This window comes from Myotis myotis, unplaced genomic scaffold (assembly GCF_014108235.1).
Source record: "Myotis myotis isolate mMyoMyo1 unplaced genomic scaffold, mMyoMyo1.p scaffold_m19_p_24, whole genome shotgun sequence".
In the NCBI taxonomy this organism is placed as follows: Eukaryota; Metazoa; Chordata; class Mammalia; order Chiroptera; family Vespertilionidae; genus Myotis; species Myotis myotis.
In genome coordinates this window covers 4,918,520-4,941,385 of record NW_023416329.1, presented here as the reverse complement: position 1 = coordinate 4,941,385, position 22,866 = coordinate 4,918,520, and the positions used below count along the sequence as shown (strand labels likewise).

The 22,866-nt window shown below is 56.8% G+C and overlaps 2 protein-coding genes across 2 annotated transcripts in view; both read right to left on the bottom strand.

Annotated features, from left to right (window-relative positions):
* CHAT (choline O-acetyltransferase) overlaps positions 1–9,862 on the bottom strand; it is a 53,481-nt gene extending 43,619 nt beyond the window's left edge. Inside the window, exons 1-5 of the mRNA XM_036356032.1 lie at positions 9,686–9,862; positions 7,466–7,546; positions 4,153–4,344; positions 3,416–3,534; positions 1,795–1,848 (exon numbers count right to left, since the gene is read on the bottom strand). Coding sequence (XP_036211925.1) covers positions 1,795–1,848; positions 3,416–3,534; positions 4,153–4,344; positions 7,466–7,531 — 431 coding nt within the window. The 5' untranslated portion in view covers positions 7,532–7,546; positions 9,686–9,862. The remainder of the gene's footprint in view (positions 1–1,794; positions 1,849–3,415; positions 3,535–4,152; positions 4,345–7,465; positions 7,547–9,685) is intronic.
* A 1,500-nt stretch (positions 9,863–11,362) lies between these two features.
* On the bottom strand, positions 11,363–13,760 carry SLC18A3 (solute carrier family 18 member A3). Its single transcript, XM_036356060.1, has one exon. The coding sequence runs from the start codon at positions 13,297–13,299 to the stop codon at positions 11,707–11,709; it is 1,593 nt and encodes a 530-aa protein (XP_036211953.1). The 5' UTR covers positions 13,300–13,760; the 3' UTR covers positions 11,363–11,706.
* Positions 13,761–22,866: the final 9,106 nt, after the last annotated feature.

The following is a 22,866-nucleotide window of genomic DNA, read 5'->3' as shown; positions in this document are numbered from 1 at the left end:
AAACCATTAAAATCCTAGAAGAAAAGATAGGCAGTAAAATCTTGGGTATTTCTTGCAGCAATATTTTTTTCACATATATCTCCTTGGGCAAGGGAAACAAAAGAAAAAATAAACAAATGGGACTATCTCAAGCTAAAAAGTTTTTGCCCAGCAAAGGAAGCCATCAACAAAATGAACAGACAACCCACTGAATGGAGAACATATTCGCCAACAATACATCTGATAAGGGGTTAATACCCAAAATGTATAAAAAGCATATACAACTCAACACCAAAAAAACAAACAATCCATGTTAAAAATGGGTGAAGGACCTAAATAGACACTTCTCCAAAAAGGACATACAGAGGGCCTGTAGACAAAGATGCTTAACATCACTAATCATCAGAGAAATGTACATTAAAACCACAGTGAGATATCACTTCACACCTGTCAGAATGGTTATCGTCACTAAATCAACAAAAAAAGTGTTGATGAGAATGTGGAGAAAAGGGAAACTTTTTTCACTGTTGTTGGATTTAAAATTGGTACAGCCATTATAAAAAAAACAATACGGAAGTTCCTTGAAAAATTAAAAACTTAACTGCCTATGACCTCATCATTCTACTTCTGGGAATATATCTGAAGAAACACAAAACACTAATTCAAATGAATAGATGCACCCCCATGTTCATTGCAGCACATGTATAATTGCCAAGATATGAAAGCAACCCAAGTGCCCATCAATAGACAAATGGATGTAAAAGTGTTGGTACATATATACAATGGGATTTTACTCTACCATGAAGAAGAATGTAATCTTACCATTTGCTACAGCATGGTTGGACCTACAGAGTATTATGCTAAGTGAAATAAGTCAATCAGAGAAAAACAAATTTTATTAAGTATATTAAATAATAAGTATATTATTTCAGTTATATGTGGAATCTAAAGAACAACAGAAATGAATAAACAAAACAGAAACATACTCATAGATGCAGACAGTAGACTGATAGTTGTCAAAGGAGAGGGGAGCGTTGGGGAAATGGGTGAAAAGGGTGAAGGGATTGAGAAGTACAGATTGGTAGTTCAAAATAGTAATATTGGGGATGTAATATTGTAATAACTGTATACAGTACCAGTTGACTACTGGAAATATCAGGAGGAACACTTTGTAAAGTATATGATTGTCTAAACACTCATCTTTACACTTGAAACTAATACAAAATAATATTGAATGTAAACTGTAATTAAAAAATAAAATTAAGATATGAATTAACAAAAAGTGATCTCATACTTTGTACCACTTTTTACTAATTAATTTTTGTAGTGTTTTACAAACAGTTCATTATATTTACACACACCAGAGATCGTTTGATTGAGGCAGAAGGGAAAGTGGGGTTGAAGCCAAGTAAAAAGGCTTGGACTGAGGAGAACCTGCCCCTCGAGTAGCAGGTGGCAAGGATGACTCACCTGTCTTGCTCCTACAACTCTCCCTTCTCCACTTCTCGTGTGTGTCCTAGATTCCTGGTGCACATGCTCCCGTGTACACATAAGGCATGAAGGAAGGGGGCATTTTAAAGGGATCCAGGTAGGACAGTGCTTACACCAGGAAAAGGAACTATTGGTGGTTGGGCCAGCTGGGGTAAAGGTCATCCTGATGCTGGGGTGGGTGTGGTCCCACCTCCTCTGACAGGAGCCAGGAACACAGAGCTGAACAATGTCAGGGTCACTGCCCTCCAGAGCTCCTTGTCTATTGTGGCAGGGAGAAAGGTGAATCAAAAGGCTCTGCCTTTCGCAGGCTGGGCCCAGTCCTACCTGTCCAGCATGGTCTTGTAGCTGAGCACTCCCGAGATGAGGTTGGCGGCAAACCTGCAGAGAGAGATGAGGCCTTAGCCTCTCCTCTCCGGGGCCCAGGCTCCCTCTCTGTCTCCAACCTCCCCCTCTTTCCTTCCTTCCTTCCTTCTTCCCGCCCTCCCACTCTCTTTCTCTCTTTCTTTCTTTCTTTCTTTCTTTCTTTCTTTCTTTCTTTCTTTCTTTCTTTCTTTCTCTCTTTCTTTCTTCTTTCTTTCTCTCCACCTCCTTCCCTCCCTTTCCCCCTCCCTCTTTCTATCTCTCCCAAACTCAATAACCACCCACCAGATGCCAGGTCTGAGTATTGCTAATAAGATGAGCTATCTGCTGCTCCCTACCCACCTCTATGCTGTCAGTACTTGGCAAGCTTTGGATTAAAAATGGTGCCCTGGAAAGAACTTTGGGGAGGAGAGGGAACTAAAATATGAATGAGGAGGCAAAGGAGGAGGAGAGGAAGCCGGGAGAGGCCACAGAGCCGCAGGAAAGGGCTGGAAAAGCAGGGGTTTTTCCCAGGAAAGGCTCATGCTGGGCTGGACGGGGCCAGCATCCTGGGTTTTGGGCAATTCAGTCTCCTGGGGAAAGTCAGTAATTTGGTCCCCTAAGTGCTGATGAAAAGGAAGGTGGGTGCTGAAGGAAAACACACCAGAGAACCATGCCACGGAATGGTGTCACCATTACTGTTCCTGGATGATGAGCCCGGCTTATTGCATCCGGAGGAAAATGCCCACTTCGGTGCAACTTTGAGAACTGTTCCCAGAAGTTGTTCATCCATCCACTCACTTCCTTTGGCGAAGGGGAGGCCCTGGCTGCAGGGGAGGGGGAAGGTGTCCCAGACCTTTGGACTGGTCTTGATGAGGAAGGACGGGCTGGGGGGTCTCCCAACCATAGCTGAGCCCCGCCTCTAGGCGACGGGCCCTGCCTTCTGCTCTTTTCCTCTCCCTGAACTGTCCCACACTGTGTCCCATTCAGGTCTTAAAACCAGACACGGGATTTGGAGCTCAGTGACTCCTTCAGGGAGATCCTTCGTCCCTGCCCCACCCTTGCGTGAATGGTCCCTCCACCGTCATCAGCAGACCCAGAGGCCATTGCAGTGGCTCAGTGAGCTGTGAGATTGCAGCAGATGGCACAGGCTCTGGCGAAGGCGGCTGGGGGGAAGAAACCTTTGCCAACTCCTCGGAGCCTCTGTTCGGAGCTGGGGGCTGCAGGGGCCTCTCAGATCACCCGGGGCAGTGTGTCCCACAGACAAGTCCCAGACTCAAGTACTGGCAGGATCAGAGGGGACCCACCTTCTCCCAGGGCCTCAGCCAGGTCAAGACTGCTATGAGGACACCTGGGCGCCCATGCCCTCCATTAGTCCCCCCGCCCCCTATAAATGCATCAGAGGCAGGCCTTGTGTTTGTTCCTCAGGTGCAGCCTCACCTAACCTCCTTGCTGACTTCATGGCCTGGGCAGCCCCTGTCTCAGCGCCACGTGGCCTCAGAAAGCTCCACCAGGACACGAGCTTCAGCCTTTCCTTCCTGGTGCCAGGGCCAGGACCCTTCGTCTGGCCGCTCCCCAGCTGTGAGCCGGGAGCTGGTGGCCTCACCTGAGCTGGTCGTTGGTGTCCTGGAAGTGCTGCCGGGAAAAGATCACCGCTGGGCTGGAGTTGACAGGCAGGGCGAGGCGGTTATTGAGATACATGTCGTTCAGCCAGTACTCGGACACCTGCGGGGGGAACAGGGAAGGGGAGCCATTACCCACAAGGGCCACATACACCCCCTCCCAGAAGGGCACCTTGCCTGTGGAGCACACTGATCCCAACCTGGCAGCCCTGTGGGCCAGTCGGGACACTTCACCGGATCATGCACTTCATTCATTCATTCCACAAACATACGCTGCACCGTTATGTGCTAGGGCCATGTTTCGCAGCCCAGGAGCCTGCCCTTCAGCCTTGCCCTGTACTCTCTCCTCTCCCACCCCAGGTTCCTGTCCTGGTGTCTGGTGCTTCATCCATGTCCCCTGCCCTCTTTATGAGGGCCCATTCTTGCCTTTCACCCTCTCAGCTTCCCTGACCTCATCACTATCTTCTGCTGCCCCATCCCTGTCACCCACAGTTGCTCAAACTTGTGCCCCTCTGCCCCATCCTCGTCCCTGTCTGTCCCCCATCCCTTTCCCCTATCTGCCAGCCATACCTACTTCACATTCCACATCTTGTCTGTTCCTCACCTTTGCCCCAAATTCCTCTGCCTCCAAGTCCATCTCCTGCCCCATGGATGCCTTGCCTGCCCCCCCCCCCCGCATCCCCCCCCCCCCCCGAGTCAGCCCTCTCCCAACAACGCTTACCCAGTTGGCAGTCTTCTCCTGCCGCTCCAGGAGCTTCTGCTGCAGGGTCTCACCCAGGCCACCAGGGGCCCCAAACTGCTGCACGATGGCCTGACTCCTCCGGAACTGCTCCCTGGGCACCAGGTGCTGCATGCACCGCAGGTAAGTGGCCAGGGTCTGCTGCAGGGGGGGCACTGGGAGCTTGGGCAGCTCCTGGAAAAGAGGGTCACAGGTACTTGCTGTGCCTGTCATGTGTGGCCCAGGCCTGTCCAAGTTGATGCCTAGTGTCTGTCTCCATCTGCTACCATCCTTGCTCCCTATCCTGAGACTCATCTGTTTCCAGGGCTCAGCTCAGCAGAATTGTGACTTTGGGAGGTTCCTGTTTGCTCTCTCCCATACCTCAGCCCTGACCCCAAAGGAATAAAGTGCAGAGGAAAAGACCTTGATGTGATCCCAGACAGACCTGGACTCATCCCTGACCCTGCTGCTGACTAGCTGTTTGATCTTAAGCAAGTCACCCCTATCTCGGTGCCTCAGTTTCCCCCCCTGTCAGATGGCATTAATAACCTCTATCTCTTATAGAATAAGAGATCATTGATGTGAAAGACCCATCAACTCTAGTGAATGGGTCTAAGATGAAATAGCCCTGTAATTGATAGTGATTGCTGGTCATTCTTAATTTAGGAACTGTTCCCAGCTGGAGCTCTAGAATCCAATTGACTCTAATGGAGAGCTGTGGACAGGTGGAAGAGGGTGGGAGACATCGTTCATTGCTTGTCCTAATGACCAGAATTCTGCAAGATGTGTCCTGGGAAGGTGACTCATGCCTTGGGCTCCTTATTAAATCCCTCGCACTTATGAAACCCAGAGAGGGGGTTCTGCTCCCTGTCGGTACGGGAGTGGGGTGAGGTGGAAGTCCTTCCTCTCCTAATCTTTCTCAGTCTCAGCTTCCTCATCCATAGGACATAAATGACAATTCCTACCTGAGAGGGGCCCGCAGAGAATAAAATGAGAGAAGCATTTCATTAAATAGGCACATCATTAAATGTTACAATGTTACTGTCCTTATCCTTCCAGAGGAATTCCCAAGAGGAGTCTCATAATCTCTGGGGGCCCCCAAAGTGTGGAGGGAGTATGGGCCCCATGCTTCTCAGTTTACCAGCTGTGTTCACCAGGAACCTCACATATCATGGCTTAGCCTCACTGAAGGGGAGGAAACTGAGGCCCAGGGAGTAGATAGTCCCAGGTCATCCAGCAATTTGGTGGCAGAGCTGAGACCTGAAGTCAGTCTTCATCCCATATTCATTCTGCTCCTTCCTCGGCTGTTCTCTTCTGTCTCCCTTGCTCTCTTTTCTGCCCCCTTCCTTCCTCACTTAACTGGTCACAATTGGAAACCAGGAATTTTCGTATTATCGCTTAAATTTTACAAAGTTGGCTGCCTTCTTTCAGGGGTTTCTCCTCTCTAGGGTGGTGGGCGGTGACCTTCTGCCCCAGGCAGGTGGTGGAGTGAAGGGGCCTGTTGAAAGCGCTCCTCCACTCTGCTCTTCCTGCTGCACAGGCCGGAGTCCCCACGACTGCCCGGGCAGATGGGACTGAGCATGCGCTGAGGAATGAATGGGGGTCCTCCACCTGCCTGGCCCTGTGTCTAGAGCTCACTACCCTAGGGGACGGAAGGAGGCTGCAGGTGCTCTGTGCTGTTGCTACCCGGGGACCTCGTGAGGACAGGTCTGGACAGCACTTCAGGTTATCTAGTCCACTCCAGAGAGCCAGGTGCAGGCCTCCCCCGCCCCCCCCAGCTGCTCTGGTTCCCTCTTCCTTCTATTGGGGCCGTGGATCTGTGCGGTAGGTGAGTGGGTAAGTACCCACAGAAAGCCCAGCCTATTTGGTGGCCTCGCCAAGATGGCAGCATGTCTGACCCTAACCCATGCTAAAAATAGGCCTCCCTTCCCTGAGCCCTGTCAGTGCCCTGGGACTCAGCCTGGGTCAGGGGGGAATTGGTGATGTGTAAAAGGAGCTGGGCAGGAAATCTCTGCTTGGATGTCTCAGCCCCTTGTGGCTCCTCCTAGAAGCTCATGGGCTTCTGGCCCACAGTGGGAACAGAGGCAGGGACTAGCACTAATCAGGGTCTTTGGACCCTGGGGTCTCAGGTCAATACACGTTTCCTGGGCAGTTCATGTGGGCCAGGCCCTGGGCTGGACTCAGGCTCAGTGAGAGACAAGGCAGCCACAGCCCAGCGGGAGGGACACGCCATGGAGCAGAAGCAGCAAAAGAGGTGTCGACACAGCAGCAGCAGACAGGACGATGTGGTGAGCCACTTCACAGGGAGAGTCCAGGAAGTTCTGATCAGGGTTTCAAAGGAAGCAAGGGGGGTGGGGGTGGACGGGAGGGTGGAGAGGGGTGTGGTTGTCAAGGAGATGTCAAGAAGACAAGTGTGGCAGAGGGACACACATGTGTGACACTGTGGGGATCAGATGTGCTCTATCACTCTGGAGGTCAGTGGGATGGGAGGGAGGAGGCCTTCCCAGGGAGGGTGTCTTGTCTCAAGTCAGTGGGGAAGATGGTACCTACAGCTCCAGAGCTGAACTAGTGACAATAGCCAGGGCTGGGATGTGGCACGGAAGTGGAACTTGGGGTGGGGGAAGTCCTGGGAGATAAAAGTATCTGGCCCAGGTCAAGGGCTCCCCCTGCACTGTGGGGCTAGGGAGTGTGCCTATCAGCATTTCCGTTGATGCGGGAAGCCACCCACTGCCCATACTATCAGAGAGTGCATCAAGGAACTCGGAAGGCCGATGGACCTTGGTTGTCAGCAGGACTAATGCCAAGTACCATTGTTCTGTTGAGATAGTGGTGACTTGAAGCAATTTCCTGACCTAATAGCCTCAAAGTAAATGTTTACTGAACCTGACTGATCTTTATTGATCTTGGAGACGGTCTCTCTGCTACCTGTTTGCTGTGCTTTACTGAGGGTAAGATGTGTATCTAAAACTGAGTAAGGCCAGGTTTCAGTGTGCCTCTCCAAGAGGAAGAGTCTCCCCCTGAACCCCCCATGCCTTCTAAATGCATATTTCTTGTCCAGTGTTTTCATTTGTGCCTCAGCCCCTTCTTCAGATCCTGAACCCCTGCTGCAAAAGGTTGTGGCACCTTGAAGCTGTTCCTAGAGCCGCCAAGCCCTCCAGACTCAGGCAGGGATGCAGCTGGGCCTCCTGCCCAAGAGAGGGGCGGGCTGGGGTCAGGCAAATGCTGAGGGCAAATCCCATTCAGGACTATTCTGGAAGCCAAGGGCATGTGAGTGGGGAGAGTAGCGATAAGAGAGAGAGCTCCAAAAGTTACTCACAGTCTCCTCCTCACTGCTGAGAGTTTTTGCTGCCATCTTCTGGGGCGCTTTCTCCAGGATGGGCATCTTCGTGACTTCTGGCTGAGGAAACAGAGGTGCAGAGCTGCTGAAGCAGAGAGGCATCCACACAACAGCCACACCTGCTGGGCCTTTCCCCTCCCGCAGCCTGACACCCACCTGCACCCTGTGAGGGGCCAGAGCTGGACAGAGTGTGCACTGGCCTCATTGTTGGCCTGGCCTCAATCTCCTCACATCCAGACCAACCACCCCGCACAGTGTCCTCTCTGAGCCCCCAAATAAGAGCGGGCGGGGCGTGAAGTGAGCCTCCAGCTGCTACCTCCTCCATCAGACTGCTGTCACCGGGCCCAACTGATTCCCCCAGGGCAGTGTGGGAGGGAGCAGGGCTGGGCTTGCCCACTCCTGATCCACAAGGGTATTGGCAGAGCACTGGCTTTGTTCTTGCGTGGGGCCCAATAGCTGTGTGCCTTGCAGATTAAAATCTCTCTTTCTCACTAGACTTCGTGTTTTTCCAGGGCGGCATGCTCAGTGCTTCATCTCTGGGACCTAGCAGGTGCATGAGTAGGATGCATGTTGGGGAGCTGAGTGAAATCAACGCCCGTGTGCACGAGTGCACACCTCAGTGAATGCAAAGCCCTGGCGCCATGGGGTGGGCTGTGACAGTAGGTTCCCAGTGCAGGTGGCATAGGAGTGCTAAGGGGGTGGTCCAGGGAAGCTGGGCAGCCCCATCCCCTGGGGGCCACCTAATAGTCTGGAGATTAGTTTTGAAGGGGCAGCAGGAGGGAGCCAGACCAAGGGGGAGCAAAGGCCAGGTTTTAAGGCTAGTAGGACCCAACCTCTACCCTCAGAGATCCCGCTAAGCCAGCAGTTCTCAACCTTTGGGGGGTCGAACGACCCTTTCACAGGGGTCACCTAAGACCATTGGAAAACACATATATAATTACATATTGGTTTTGTGGTTAATCACTATGCTTTAATTATGTTCAATTTGTAACAATGAAATTGGGGGTCACCACAACATGAGGAACTGTATTAAAGGGTCGCGGCATTAGGAAGGTTGAGAACCACTGTGCTAACGTAAGCCTGTAGAGACCCCCATGCTTTCTACTCACCCATTCCTCCCAACCCCTTCCCCACACCCTCCCCCCCCAGGTTCAGTCCAGGTGGGGGCTGGGCATGGGCACAGTTGACCCGAGGACAGAGCATCCAGGAAGATGGATGACTCCGGTACAGGATGGAGGAGCCCGGGGCGCCTGGAAGTTCCAGGCAGAGAATTTCGAGTCCTCAGAGCACTACAGCAGCCTGCTCTGGGCTAGGTGGTCCCCCACCCGCCAGCCCATGCAGCTTAGGAGTGGCCCTGCCTACCCAGGAAGCAGCAGTATCCAGGCGAGGGTCCACCCCCAGCACAGCAAGGTTCTGAGGGGGCAACAGGGGAAGGTCGGGTTGGTAAAGGCTCTAGAGCCAGTGCAGCCCATGCTTCCTCTTGCCCTGGCCCCAGGCCAGCGCCGGAGCTGGAAGGTACTGGCCACACCTCAGGGACCCCTGGTCAGAGAGGCTCAGGGGTCACAGCAATGTGGTTCCCTGGGGGCGCGGGGGGAGGTCCCTGCCCTGAGCCTGCTGCCCTTCCTCCAGGGCTTGGTCCGGCGTCTAGAGGGCATAGGTGTCTGTCTGTGCCCCTCCTGGCTTCCAAAGGCTTCCCGCAGAGATCTAGGCTCTGCCCTAGGGACCCGACCCCAGCTCTGCCTGCACCTGTGCTCCAGCGACTCCCCCCACCCCAGCCCCACCTGACTCCCGCTAGCTACCGTCGCCCTTTCCCCACCTCCTGCCTCTTCCAGGATGGGAGAGAGGCGAGCGCCGGAGGGTCCTTCAGGGTGGCAAGCTGAGACCTGCAGACCCTCCTACTGGCACCGAAAGGGCAGCCCTTGGCACGCAGCAGCTGGAGTCCAGGAGAAGCGAGAACATGCATGCGGATCCCGGAGCTCCGATGGCCAAGCCTCTCCAAGCCCTTGCCCCCTACGTCTCGTCGTCCTGCTCCCCGTCCCCTGCCCCCACTCGGGAGGAACCCCTCAGTCTCCGGGCGAGCCCACGACGGCCGCTGCCGTTCGGGACCTGCGGGACTCGAGGGTCCCAGGCGTGTGGTCCTGGCGCGGCCTCTGGACGGAGCCTCCCTCCGCTCCCCGCGCGCCAGCCCAGCCCTCTCACCTGCTCTCCTCGGCGGCCGCTGGCCGCGCTTCGCCGCACTGAGCAGCACTGGGGGCCGGAAGGGGAGCTGGAGGGATCTGGGGGCGCGTCAGCAGAGCGGGGGTGGGGGCTGCTGCCTCTGTCGGAGGTAGAGCCTCCGACGACGTGGTCGGGTCCCCGCGGCTCCCAACCTGCCGGCTGCCAGCGATCCGGCCCCGCCGGTCCTCTCCTCCTGTTCCTCCTCCCGCCCTTCCTTCTTTTCCTCCCTCCCCCAGCCCCACCCCTCCCTCCCTCCCTCCCTCCCTCCCTCCCTCCCTCTCCGTCCTCTGTCCCCCACCTCCCCACTCCCCGCAGCCTTCCGGGATCCCACCTCCCAGCTCCCCGCCCAGCCCGGACCAGTTCGTACAAGGGTAGCAGCATCCACACTGCGAAGGGCGTGCAGAACACTGCCCCACCCATGCCCATGGCCCCAGCCCAGCCAGCCCCTGGCCCCGAGCCCCACCCCCACCCCCACCCCATTATCCTGGCCGCCACTGCGTCTGCAAAGCCCTGGGGAGGGTGAATCTGGAGAAATCTGTGCCCTCCCCACGGTCAAGCCCTACCACATACAACTCCTTTTAAAATAATAGTAGCAAAAAATAAAAAATAAATAAAAAATATAATAGTAGCGGCCTGTTTGTTCCTCACTGCAGGTCCTCTCTGCTGCCACTATTGGGGTGGGGGAGATACCGACCTGGGGATGCGTAGAGACAAGCGGCCAGAGGCAAACACTCCTCCAGGCAAAGCGCTCCTCCCCCGCCTCCAGGTAGTTCCTCAGAGGTTGACCCACAAAGACAGACCCTGCCCAGACGACACCCAGCCAGGCAGCACCGGACAGCCCTGCACACACAGCCCTGCAGGTCCCCACAGGCCGTGTCTGACCACAGGTGCTGGACCCCGGGGGCCAGTCCGGGCTGGAGTGGGGGCACTCTGCCGCCTTAAGCAGGCCGCGGGCTCTAGGACTGGGAGTGACACACAGAGGCATGCCTGGGGCTCCTGGGGACCCGCACTCAAGGTGGGGAGACCTCTGACAACCCTGGACGGCAGTTTCCACTCAGGAAGGGGTGGGGAAGGGAGGGGAGGGGGGGAGGGGTGGGGGTTAGCATCAGATCCCGCACTGGCACCCTCTCGGGTCCCACTCAGACCCGCATGGCAAGGACACAGCAAGTCCCACTCCTCTTAGGATGGAGCCTGGCTCTCTAACATGGGAGTTTCCAGACGCGGCACTTCTTCCCAGAACAACTCCGCCCCACTCCGTCTCGGAGAACCTAGACCAGGTAGGGTGCCCAGCTTAAAGGGAAACCCCTCCCTAGTGCCTCGGGGGCAGGTGTCTGACGCCGGGCGAGTCCTAGAGGGGCGGGGCCTATGCGGGGCGGGAGCGGGTCCTCGGGCTCCCGGGGGTGGCACCCTGGGCGCTGAGCTGGGCCTAGGAAGGCGGAGCTGTCACAGGCTGAGGGGGCATGAATGGGGGTCGTGGGTGAGAGCCCTTGTTGGGGTGCTTCTTCCGTCTGTACCTCTCTGTCTGGGTAGTGAAAGAGCCACACGGGCTTCCGCGTGTTCCCCGCTGAGACTTGGGTTGGGGCTGGACCAAAGTCACTCTCCCCTCGGGCCCTGTGCCTGGCCGCCCACCCCGTCAGTGAAGAGACTCAGTCTGGGACACATCTGGTTTATTGATCTGGGCGGGAGGCACCGCTGCGCAGCGGGCTAAGGAGTGGAAGGGAGGGCAGACAGACACACAGCCCTACACAGGGCGGCCCCGAGGTAGAGGCCCGCACGCCTTTTCTGTGCAAGAAGCCCATCGCTTCGCATGCCGCAGTGCTCCACACTCCACTGGATGAGCGGGAGGGGGACACACAAAAGGCCATGGAGAGGGGTCGCGGCCGAGGAAGTCAAGACGGGGACCTGCGCCGGGGAAGTCGCTGGAGGGGAGGCCCTGAGGCTGCGCCGGCCGGTGCGCTCGCAGAGCAGCCGCGAGCGGCGGCGGCGCGGAGAGGAGGGGGCTGCTAGCTGCGGGGGCAGTAGTCGGTGTAGTCGCTCTCGCTCTCGGCAAACGGGCCGGACGGGCTGCGAGGCGCGCTGTGCGGGTCGGACACGGGGCACTCGCGCAGGCGCACCGCATCGTACAGACCCTGCGGCGGCTCGTCGAGCAGCACCTCGCGCTCGGAGCGGGAGCGCGTCAGGAGGCCCACCTTGCGCAGCAGGAGCAGGACGGGCGCGTAGAGCAGGTTGGCCAGGCCCATGCCAAGGCTGAGCGGCCCGAAGCCGAGCGAATGCACGATGTGGCCCGCCACGATGGGCCCGAGCGCGTAGGCCACGGAATAGGAGATGTCGGCGATGGCATAGACGCTTCCGTAGACGGAAACGTGGCGCACGTCCACGAGAAAGGCGAGCGTGGGCAGCAGGGCCGTGTCGACCAGCGCGATGCCGAAGCAGAGGCCGCAGAGCGAGACCACCAGCGGCGCGAAGGAGCGGCAGACCGGCACCACGCACGAGCTGGCACCGATCACCGCCAGCCCCAGCGCGCCGTAGAGCCACTGCAGGTGCGGGTAGCGCGCCGCCAGGCGCACCGTGAGGTAGACGCCCAGCACGTGAGGCACGAAGGCCGGCAGCCAGACCATGCCCATCTCCCACTCCGACGCCGCCATCGTGTGCTTCATCCACGTGGCGATGGTGGGTTCCAGGAAAGCGAGGGGTATGTTGCAAGTGGTGAGCGCGCCGGCCACCACGGCGATATACGGGTCCAGCATGAGGCGGTAGATGGGCGTCCCCACCGGCAGGTTGGCCCGCGCCCGCGCCGCGGCCGAGAAGGGCTTGGCCACCACCAGCAGCAGGATCGCGTCGAACAGCGACACGGCGGCGAGCACCAGGAAGGGCACGCGCTTGCCCGCGAACTCGTAGAGGATGCCCCCGAAGGGCGGCGCCACGAGGCTGCCGAAGCTGATGAAGGCCAGCGCCACGCCCAGCGCGCGGCTGCGCTCCGGCTCCTCGGGGTACTTGTCCGCGATCATGGCGATGCCGGACGTGTCGGCGAAGGCGGAGCCCAGGCCCTGCAGGCTGCGCGCCGTGAAAAGCGTGGCGTAGTCCTCAGCGAAGGCGAACAGGACGGTGGAGGCGAACATGACGCCCAGGCCGATGAGCAGCGGCACGTCGTAGCTCATGCGGTCGATGAAGGGCCCGCTTAGCGGGTTCACCAGAAGCTGCAGGATGGCCTTGGAGGCGAACAGCACCCCGATCTTCACGTCCTCGCTCTCCGTGGGGTAGCGGGGCCGCAGGGCAGACCCGGCGGGCTGCGCAGCCGTCGGGGACCCTGAGCTGTTGGCCGTGGAGCCGGCACTGGCATTGGCTGGAGTGGGCGGCGGCAGGGTGGGCACCCACACCTCCGGGGTCGGGGTGGGGTTCTCGCTGCCCCCGCGCATGTGGGCGATGTAGTCGGGCACGATGGGCACGATGACCATGTACAGCATGTTGTCCAAGAAGAGCGCCACGCACACGATGACCAGCAAGAGGCGGCGCTGCCTGCGGGGCTCCCGGAGCGCCGAGCCCACCGCCTCCGACAGCTTGGCAGCCGCCTCCCGGGCCGGGCCTGCGGGTTCCATCGCCCCACCGGCCGCTCTAGCGAGGACACCTCCGCAGGGGTCGGACGCGGGCGCCCTGCCGGCAGAGAAGAGAGCTCGGACTTCGGGGGTGCGGTCCGCGCCCCGCGGCGCCGCCTGTGCCTCAGGTGGCGGCCAGGCTCATGGCTCTGCGCCCCGGGGAAGGCAAGGACCCTGTTTGGGGAGGCGCCGCCGCTGTTCCGAGCGGAACCCCAGACCCGCCGCCGCTGTGCAGGGGTGTCCAGGCAGGCGGCGCGCAGAGGGGTCGGGGCCGGAGCGGAGCGCCCTGCCCTCCGGCGCCCCCGGAGCCTCCCCCGCCGCGGAGAGGCCGCCCGCGCCGGCTGCTCGCCCTGCCGCCGCTCTCCCCTCCCTGAGCGCCGGCTCCTGCCTCCTCCTCCTTCGCCTCCTCTTTTTTCCCTTTCCACTCGGGGCTGTGACGCTGTGAGTCTCGGCCCCCGAGTGGTGCCCCGGCCACTTGCGTCGTTCATGCTAATGCGACGTCGGCTGGGCGGGGGCGGGGGCGGGGGCGGGGCGGGGCGCGGCCCGTGGGGGTCTCCTTCCCAGCGGCACCGGCTGGAAACCTCAGAAAGGGGTCTCGGTGCGTCTAGAGTCCTGGCCCAGACTCTGCGGGTAACGGGTGCTCCGTGCGAGGACCCGGCTTTCCGCTCCCCCTCCCGGGTTAGGACCAAGCCCCTCCGCTCCCTCCCGGAGGGCGCGCAGCAGCAGCTGTTCCCGGCCCCGCGGGAGAGGGTGCGCCGGGGGCTCGGACCTCCACCTCAGCCCGGATCTCCGCGCGCAGCCGGCAGGGAGCCCCCGAGGTGAGCCGCGGAGTGTCCAGTTGTTCTAGCGGCTGGATTGTGGGGCGGGGACCCGAGGGGCGCAGGGTACCGAGACCCAGAGCTTCGTATGGCCACGCCCCCTGGCCCCTTCTGCCCCGGGAGAGGGAGGGTGAGGCGCAGAGACTGCCGGGCGGGTTCCGATGACCAGCCCTTCGGGAGAATGTCCCCGCAGAGATTCCTGACTGAGCGTCTGGGGATCGGGGGGAGGGGGGGAGGGGGGGGACGTGGCATTGCCCCCACCGGCCCGGAGCGCTAGCCCTGCAGCTCCCACACCCCGCACTCCCTCGCCACCCTCTCCCAGCCAGTATTCCCCTTTCCTCAGTGACTGTCCTGGCCCCCCAGCTCCGCCTCTTCTCCCTCCCCTCCCCTCACCCCTTCCCCTCGGGCAGTGTGCTCCTGGGAGGGTCCCTTTCTGCGCTCCGGCGAGTCCCGCCCCTTCCCTACCCCCAGCTCCACCGCACCCCCTAATCTCCAGAGCTGCCTCCAAGTCCTGGGTGGGCTCCGGGAGTGGTGCGGCCTGGGTCCTCTCTGTAAGAAAGACCTTTGAGGCTCCAAGCCCAGCACCCCCGCCCCCTCCTCCTCCCCCACACCCCTCCGCCCGCCTCCTGGGCTGGACACAGCCACTTTGCTCCCTTACCTCCCAAAAGCGCCGCACCCACTGAGACGCCCTGGCTGTGCGCTGGATCCAGTGCGTCCTCATAAGAGCGTGGACCCTGGGTGGCACCTCGAGTCCGTGTTCCGGTCTACGGGCTGGCAGGAGAGGGGCTCCGAGGCGGCGGAGGTTGGGAGACTTGCGCGGTTGAAATCCCAGTTCGTCTCTCCCTTCCAGAGTCCGAGAGCATCTTCCTATCCTCACCTCAAAAGCAAACTAGCGTTAGGTCTCGCTTCTTCCCCTGGGCGCTCCCCACCCAGGGAAGCACCCGATGCCCTGAGACGGCTTCAGAGCCAGGCGGCTGAGGCGGCTTTCCGCTCACTTGCTAGCCAGGGTGCTGGACAGTTACTTCCCTCTCTGTGTCTGTTTCTCCATCTGCAATATTGGGTAATAGTGCCATTGACGGGTGTCTGATCTCGTAAGAGCAATGGAAGTGCTTGCTATTGTTACTATTATCATCTGTAAAATGTGGTGTTTTGTCTTCATTTCACAGTGTAGGTCTGCAAAAAGCAGAGAAAGGGTACAGGGGCAGCCTGGCTTCCTGGCTAGACCCTCCAGTGGGTGAGCTTTGTGGCTCCAGGCTCTGTCCTGGCTGGTGGAGGGCTGGGGGGGGATCGGAAAGTTGGCTCTGTCCCTGAGATGGCTATGGGATGAGGTGATGGAGACAGAGCATCAGGTGAGAGGAGCAGCCTATTGTCTCATCTCTCCACTCACCCTGGCCCCAGGGAAGGAGACATTCTTCCAGGGAAGGAGCTGCCAGCACCTGCTCACCTGCTCGGAGCTGTGGAGCTGCTCCCTGTCGGAGGGAGGGAGAGGCCTGGCTCTGCGTGATCACGGACAAGCCACAGCTTCTCCCTGGGTTCCAGCCTGGTCTCTGTTAAGGAAGGGGTTAGAGGAGAGCCCTCTCACCCGAGTCCTTGAGCAGAAATGGGGGCTGTAGAAGGGCTCCGTTGGGGTGAGAGAATTGCTTTACACTAGAGGCCCAATGCACGAAATATGTGCAAGGGGCTTGGCCCTCGCAGCCCTGGCTTCGTCCGGAAGGTTGTCCGGAAGGACATCTGGAAGGTCATTCAGCTGTCTGGTCTAATTAGAATATTACACTTTTATTATTATAGATTGTATTTGAGGGCCTTTAGTGGGTACACACACACTCTCTGGCTCATGGCAGGCTCCCTCTAACTAGCTTTGCACAGGTATGTCACCTGTCTAGCTGTCCAGTCATTTAGTTTGAAACCTCAGGCCTCTCTGACTCTCGAATTATGAGGCTCTGAAAGAGGCAGCCTGCAGACCAGTTGTGACTTATGCATATACTGTTTGCCCTGTCTGATTAGAAGGGGGGGATTAAAGCAGATGTGTTCTGTCTAGTGACTGAAGAATTTAGAATTTAGTGGAATCTTAGAGAAGAGAAACTTTCCCAGGTCTTCAAGGCACAGACCCTTCTCCCAGCCCTCTGGCCCACATAACTCAGGCCATCCTTGAGCATGGAGCCACGCTATCTCCAGGCTCCTCCTAACTCTCCAGTCCTCCATTCCCTAGTGGCAGGAAGCAGACTCAGTTATGACACACTCTGGGCCAGGGGTGTTATGTGTGCTGTTTATTTAATCCTCACTCCATCCTGGTGCCATCCCTCCTGCCTTACTAATGGGAAACTGGGCACTGAGAAGCTGCTCACTGGCCCACGGTCCCAGCAGTAGAGCCTGGATTTGAACTCAGGCTGCGTGACTCACCTCGTGGTCCTCACACGACCTCCCTATACCCTGTACCTCCGTGTGCTTCTGCTCCTCCATCTGCAAGGTGGCAGCCTGGACAGGTAGGGGAGAGGCCAGATGAAGATCATGGGAGGAAGCAGGTCCTGCCTGGCTCCCTGAGGCCTCAGGGACACTAAGCTCCTTTACCCTCCAACTTCAAGATCAGAAGACAACTTCCCACACCCATCCTTCAGCAGCCCCAAGAGCTAGGGTGCAGGAGTTGCAGGGGGGGTGGGGGGTGGGAGGGAGGACCCTCAGTTTCAGCAAAAGGATGGGGCCTGAGCCTTGGCAGGACATGGGGAACGCCCCTTCCTGCGCTGGCCTCTGGGGAGTTGTCCAGGGTGCTGGCCCCGACTCCATTTGCCAGCCAGCCTCCCACAAGGGCCCTGCCGCGAGGTCTTCCGGTGCCTGTGGCTTCCTCTTGGTGAGTTCCTTTCTGGAGACCCCTTTTTCTGAGCATAACTTACAGGCATAAGAGACCTTCCCTCCCATCCTGCTGGGGAAAATGGAAGCATTTTTTTCTCTCCTTTCTCAGCCAGATTTAGGGACTGTTGCTGCAAAGAGCCTATCTGGTATGCAAAGTAAATCAAATGAATAAAGGAAGGACTTTATTTATTAGACACATAGAAGTGTTTATAATGTGCCAGGCACAGTTGTAAATATTTTACAGACATTAACTCATTTAATCATCTTACCAACCTTCATATTATCTTTTTGCAGGCGGGATAATTTAGCCATGCCCAGATTGCTCACGAGTGGTAGAGACAGGATTCCAATGCAGGCTGCCTGGCCCAGCATTCACGCTCAGCCACCACGCCGCCCTGCTCCAGGATGGCTGAGGAACACGCCATGACTTACTGAGAGCGTCTAGCTCGATGCCTGGCACTTTACGAGGCTCAATTTTGCTCTTGTAGGGGTAGGCACCTTGATGATTTCTGGGTGACTGCTTTCACTTTATCCGCTGGACATAGTTGTGGCTTCAGTCTGCTGGGCAAAGTCCTTTCCACACTGGACGGTGCCTGTGGAGTGGGCTAGTGGAGGACTCAGGGTTCCTGGGATATGGGAGCGTGGGGAGGGGATGGAAGGATAACTTTCCTGCATCTGTGCCGGGGCGAGGTCTGGTTTGTGTGTGTGTATGTGGGGGGGGGGGGTTGTGTGTGAGGGGGTGCTACTTTGGAGGAAGGCATCAGCTGGTCCTGAGAAGGTCATGGGCCAAGTCGATTCCAGGGCCTTGTCAATTGTTGCTTCACTGAGACATCTGGTCCCTGAGACACAAAATGACTATGTTTCCGTCGAAAAGCAAGTTGATGGTGGCGGCAGCATGTGGGCGGGGCACCTGCTCCTGATTTATTATTTCTTTGTTTCCCTGGAAGCACTTAAGTGCAGGCTTGGTTCCAACAAAGCTCATGAGCCTCTCTGGATTCCAGTGCTGGGGGGAGGGCGTGCAGCTGGCTGGCCTCCCCTGTTACCCACCCTGTGGGCTTCCTGGGCAGCGCCTCAGGCCGCAGCATCACTTAATTAACTTAGGCTTCCCCAGCCACAGATTCTCAGACTCAAAGGAACAGAGCCTCCCCGCCAGCCTTTCCCGGAAGCCTGTGAGTCTGGTGGCTGGAAGCCAGGACTACGTGCCTGCCCGCCCTTGGCCAGTCCGTCCTCAGGGCCTGGGCCTGCCTCCTGAGTGTAGCTGAGCTCTGAAGGGAACAGAAAGGACGCAGCTCCTGCACTGCGGGTGGGCCGCGTAGCGCCTTCTTCTCTGTGAGTGTAGGAAGGGGCTGTCCCTCCCTGCTCTCCTCTGACTCCTGACATTTCTGTGAATTACTGTGGAGCAGCGGGGCCTCAAAATCTTGGTTTCTCACTCCCTCTACTCACTTCCCATCCCAATCCAATAAGTCTCTCAGGGTCATCTACCTCCTCCACGGACACCATCCCTGCCCTCAATCAGCCCCCAACCCCAATCGTCTCCCACAGTGGCAGGCAGTCACCTCCTGCTTGTCCCTCGATTCCAGACCCAGCCAACCCACCCACACCTCTGTAACGAGGCAGCCAGTTCCCACATGCTCACAGACCTCACAGGACTCCTGGCTGCCTGGGACTGGAGTCCCAGAATCGCGGTTTTTCACAGTGTGCCCCAATGGTCCCTGTCCTCCTAACAGCCCCCCAGGACGCGGAGTGCGCCCAGCCCATGCCCAGCTCTGCTCTCCTTGTGATCACATTGCTTGGTTCCCGAAACACTGTGAACAACTCCTCCCTCACCATGAGCCCATGCATTGTAGACTCCCCTTCAGGCCTTCATTCTTCCTGGTGATGGCATGTGCTCTGCACCAGCCTGGGAGCTCCCTGAAGCCAGCGCTGCCTCTGTGTCTGCTTGACTTGCTATGCAGAGCACTGGCCACAGCGCCTTCCACAGGCATGGATGTGTCAGTGGTTGTTAAATGCTTTACGTGAAAATGAATCACGTAAGTAATGCATACACAGACATTGTTTATAGAGATGCTCATGGAAATTAGGACATTATGAATGTTCATTTGTGACCCCAAAACCTCGTCTCCTCTGCCACCACTCAGAAGCCCTCGCTGGACTTTCGAGAAAATAACCAATCTTTCTTCACTGGGGGAGAGGGGAGGGAGGAAAGAAAAGAAACCACCACTGTTACTGTTTTTATGGGTGTTTTAGACATATCAATGAACCCACATAAAATGTAAGATAAACAGCCTTTATGTTTAAATAAATATATTCTAACATGTGTTATAACGCTATCATTCTGTAGTTCTTTCCTTTTCCACTCAACAACATACCCACCTTCGCTGATACAGAAACAGCTCAGCTTTCTTAGCCGCCACATCGTGTTTTTGTGATGAACGCACTGCCGTGCGTGCAGTTATTCTCCTATGATGGACATTCGGGTGGCTTGTAATTTTCAGGTGTGAGGTTGTTGCGATGGGTCTCCGTGGCTTGTGGACATGCTTCCCCAGGGGATACACCAACAAAGGGGTTGATCCCGGCAATCTGTGCACGTTTTCAGTTTTAAAAGAAATTTCCAAATTGCCTTCCAAAGTGGCTGCCTAAATATATATCCGTGCAAGCCGAGGGTGAGAGGACACGCTACCCAGCACCAGGCCTTGCCAACTCTTGATCTCATCTTTCTTAATCCCCTTTGTCAATCTGATGGGAGAAAAATGGTACTCATTGTTGTTTTCATTGCATGTTTCATTGTATGTTTAACTAGAGGCCCAATGCACGAAATTCGTGCAAGGGGCTCGGCCCCCTGCTGCCACCGTGGCTGCCTCTGCCTCGCTCCTCAAAGCCCTGGCTTTGTCCAGAAAGTCATCAGGAAGGACGTCCGGTCTAATTAGCATATTACGCTTTTATTATTATAGATAGCCATTTGTATTTTTTTTGTAAATTGCCTATTACTTTCTTTCAACATTTTTTATTAGATTGTCTTTTTCTTTCTGAGTTGTAGGAAGTCTTGTTAGATAAAATACCATCATCAAACAGGATAACACCATTAAAGAAAATATTTTTGCCCTGGACATGTCCAGCTAAAAACTGTTGCTATTTTTTCACTACTAGAATTTGTGGTTTACACTTGTTGGGCAGGATAAATTAGAGGTGACATGAAGCTGCTATACCAAGTGAGACCCCTCAGTGCCTCTCAACATCAACAGGGAAGCATCCAGACTCTTTAGCTGGATATAAAAGGGCCTCTAATCCATCTACCTCTGTGGTCTCAACATAATTCCCGGATTTAAAAAAATATTTTTTTAATTGATTTCAGAGAGGAAGGGAGAGAGAGAGATAGAAACATCAATGATGAGAGAGAACCATTGATTGGCTGCCTCCTGCATGCCCCCCACTGGGGATCGACCCTGCAACCCAGGCATGTGCCCCCAACCAGAATCAAACCTGGGACCCTTCAGTCCACAGGCCAATGCTCTATCCACTGAGCAAAACTGGCTAGGGCATGATACCCGGATTTGATTCCTGATTCCAACACCTTCCACCTGTCCAAACTTGAGCCAATTTACTTAAATGCTATGGGTCTATGTTTTTCATTTAAAAGGTTTACAGAATTGCTCCTTCTTTGCAAGTCTTCTAAGTCTCTGACCTTGTGCAAGTTACTTAATTTCTCCAAACCTTACTTACATCTGTAAAGTGGGTGCACTGACAATGCCTCACAGGGTTTGTGTTAAAGTACATGAGTTGCTGTGGTTGTTAATTTAACCCCTCCTGTCTGCCTGAATGACTGCTACTCACCTTTTATAACCAAATCATGCTTCTTTGTGTCACTCCCTCTCTCCCAATGAAGCTGGTCTCCCTCTCCTTTGTGCCAAGACCATGCATCTACAACTGCACTGTCACAGTTTATTACTAGGGTGAGGGCACATGTCTGTATCCTCTACCAGAGCGTGCGCCCTGCAGACGGGGGCTGAGGTGTGGGGTCTGCTCAGTGCCTGGGACACAACACGCCCAGTAGAACACTGTGCAACGGAAGGAGTCTGTCACTTTGGAAGGAATAAGCTTCCTCATCATGCCAAAACCCTGAGCCAGGAATGGATGGAGGGACAGTCAGAGGAAAATTAAAGTGTTCCTGACAAGTCTCCCAGATGCACCCTGGGGAGAGCGACACAGATTTCGCTAAGGCCCGCTGACACTGCAGCCTCACAGGAAAGCGCCGCCATCGAATCGTTGGGTGGGCAAAGCAATACTGAAGGGAAATGCTCCACTTCACAGTCAGGTTGGCTCTGTGGGGAAGAAGACAGATGAAGGCTGCCAGGCACCTCTGCTGGTCTGGGAAGCTTGTCTTGGTCGGGAAAGTAAGCACTGGCCAGTCAGAGGCACTTCCACTGTTAGACTTGAAAAGTGTGTTTGGGGCAGGGACATCTCGGAGACCAGCGCAGAGGGAAGGCAGAGGACGGCCCTCAGGACGCTGCCCCTGCAGGTGCGGACTGCTTGGGCTGCAGCATCAGGCTGGTCAGGTCCCCAGCTCCACCCTCCTCCGCACATGGCAGGGCTCAGTGCAAGCCCAAGGCGGACGCTCGTTCTGAAGGGGATGTAGGGACCACCTCTCTGAGAGCTGTGGAAGCCCCCTGTGCTGGGTAATGTGGCCATAGGTCTGAGGTCATCTGTCCCGAGGCCTCTGAGGATAGATTCCCTCTTAGAGGGGCCCGTTTGGATGGTGGAGGTGCGAGGAGGAGGCCCCATTTGCTGACAGGGCTGGCCTGCGAGGCACCTGCACTGCACTTGCCAGTCCTCGGCTCCAAGGCCTGTGGACGGGTCTGCGCTGTGAACCTGGGCCTGGAGGGTGGAGGGCACTGCGAGGGCAGCCAGCGTCGCCGACCTGTCCCGGAGGCTGGGGGTCGGCCCCTTCCCACGCCGCCGTGAGGAGAGAGGGGTGAGAAGGCCGTCCCCGTGTGAGCCCTGGCCCTAGGCCAGACCCGGAAGAAGGCTTTTACCGTTATTAGCTTCCAGTCTCAGACGCTCCTCTGAGCCAAGTCCTCCTCGGGGCCCATCTCATAAACTGGCAGCACAGGGGCTGAGGAACAGCCAGGGTCACCTGCCTGTCTGGTCGCAGCAGCTGGGAACAGTTTGTGCCACAGACACATTGTTGTGCCCATTGGTTTTCCCACTTGACCATGTGGCTGTCATGTTCCCTGTGGCCGTCACAGCCCTGCTCTTTTCCCTGGAGCTGCCACCCCCGCTGGGTGCCAGGGACCACCCAGCCCCAGGGACAGAGGCCGTGTGGTACCCGTTTCCGCCTTCTGTTCTGACTCTGTCCTTGCTCTGCCCCTGGCCAGCGCTATTGCCCTCTCAGTAGATCCCTGCCTCCACTGTTGCCACCAGCTCTTCACCCCTAAACTGCCCTCATGGTCAACTTTTTGAAACATAAATCTTCCCATCGTAAGCACTCAAAGGGCATTTGCTAAATTAGTCATCCTCTGCTTTCAATTCCCGCTGCCAGGGTCCAGTCCCACGCTGGCCCTCCCAGCGTCCCGCAGTGCACAGCTGTCAGGGTCCCTGGGCCCTGTGGTGCCCACTGCTGCCCATGTTCTCTTTCCCGGCAGCAGACTGCTTCCCGGGGGGCACCCTGGCCCACGTGCACAGGCCTCCCCCTGGCACTGAGGAGTGCTCCCAGGCCTGACTGAGTGTCTTCTCCCCACCTGGGCTACATTCGATCCCGCTTACATCTTCCAGGCCACGATGGGCCTCACAGGTGGAAAAGCATCTGGGAACAGTTTGTGCCATGTACACATATGGATGTGTGTACCAACCCCTGAAGCAAGGCATATGCCTGGTTCCACTGTATTTATGCTCAATGCTGGTCACAACC

Coding starts and splice junctions, on each gene's coding strand:
- SLC18A3 (XM_036356060.1), bottom strand. CDS start 13,299: ATGGAACCCGCAGGCCCGGCCCGGGAGGCGGCTGCCAAGCTGTCGGAG.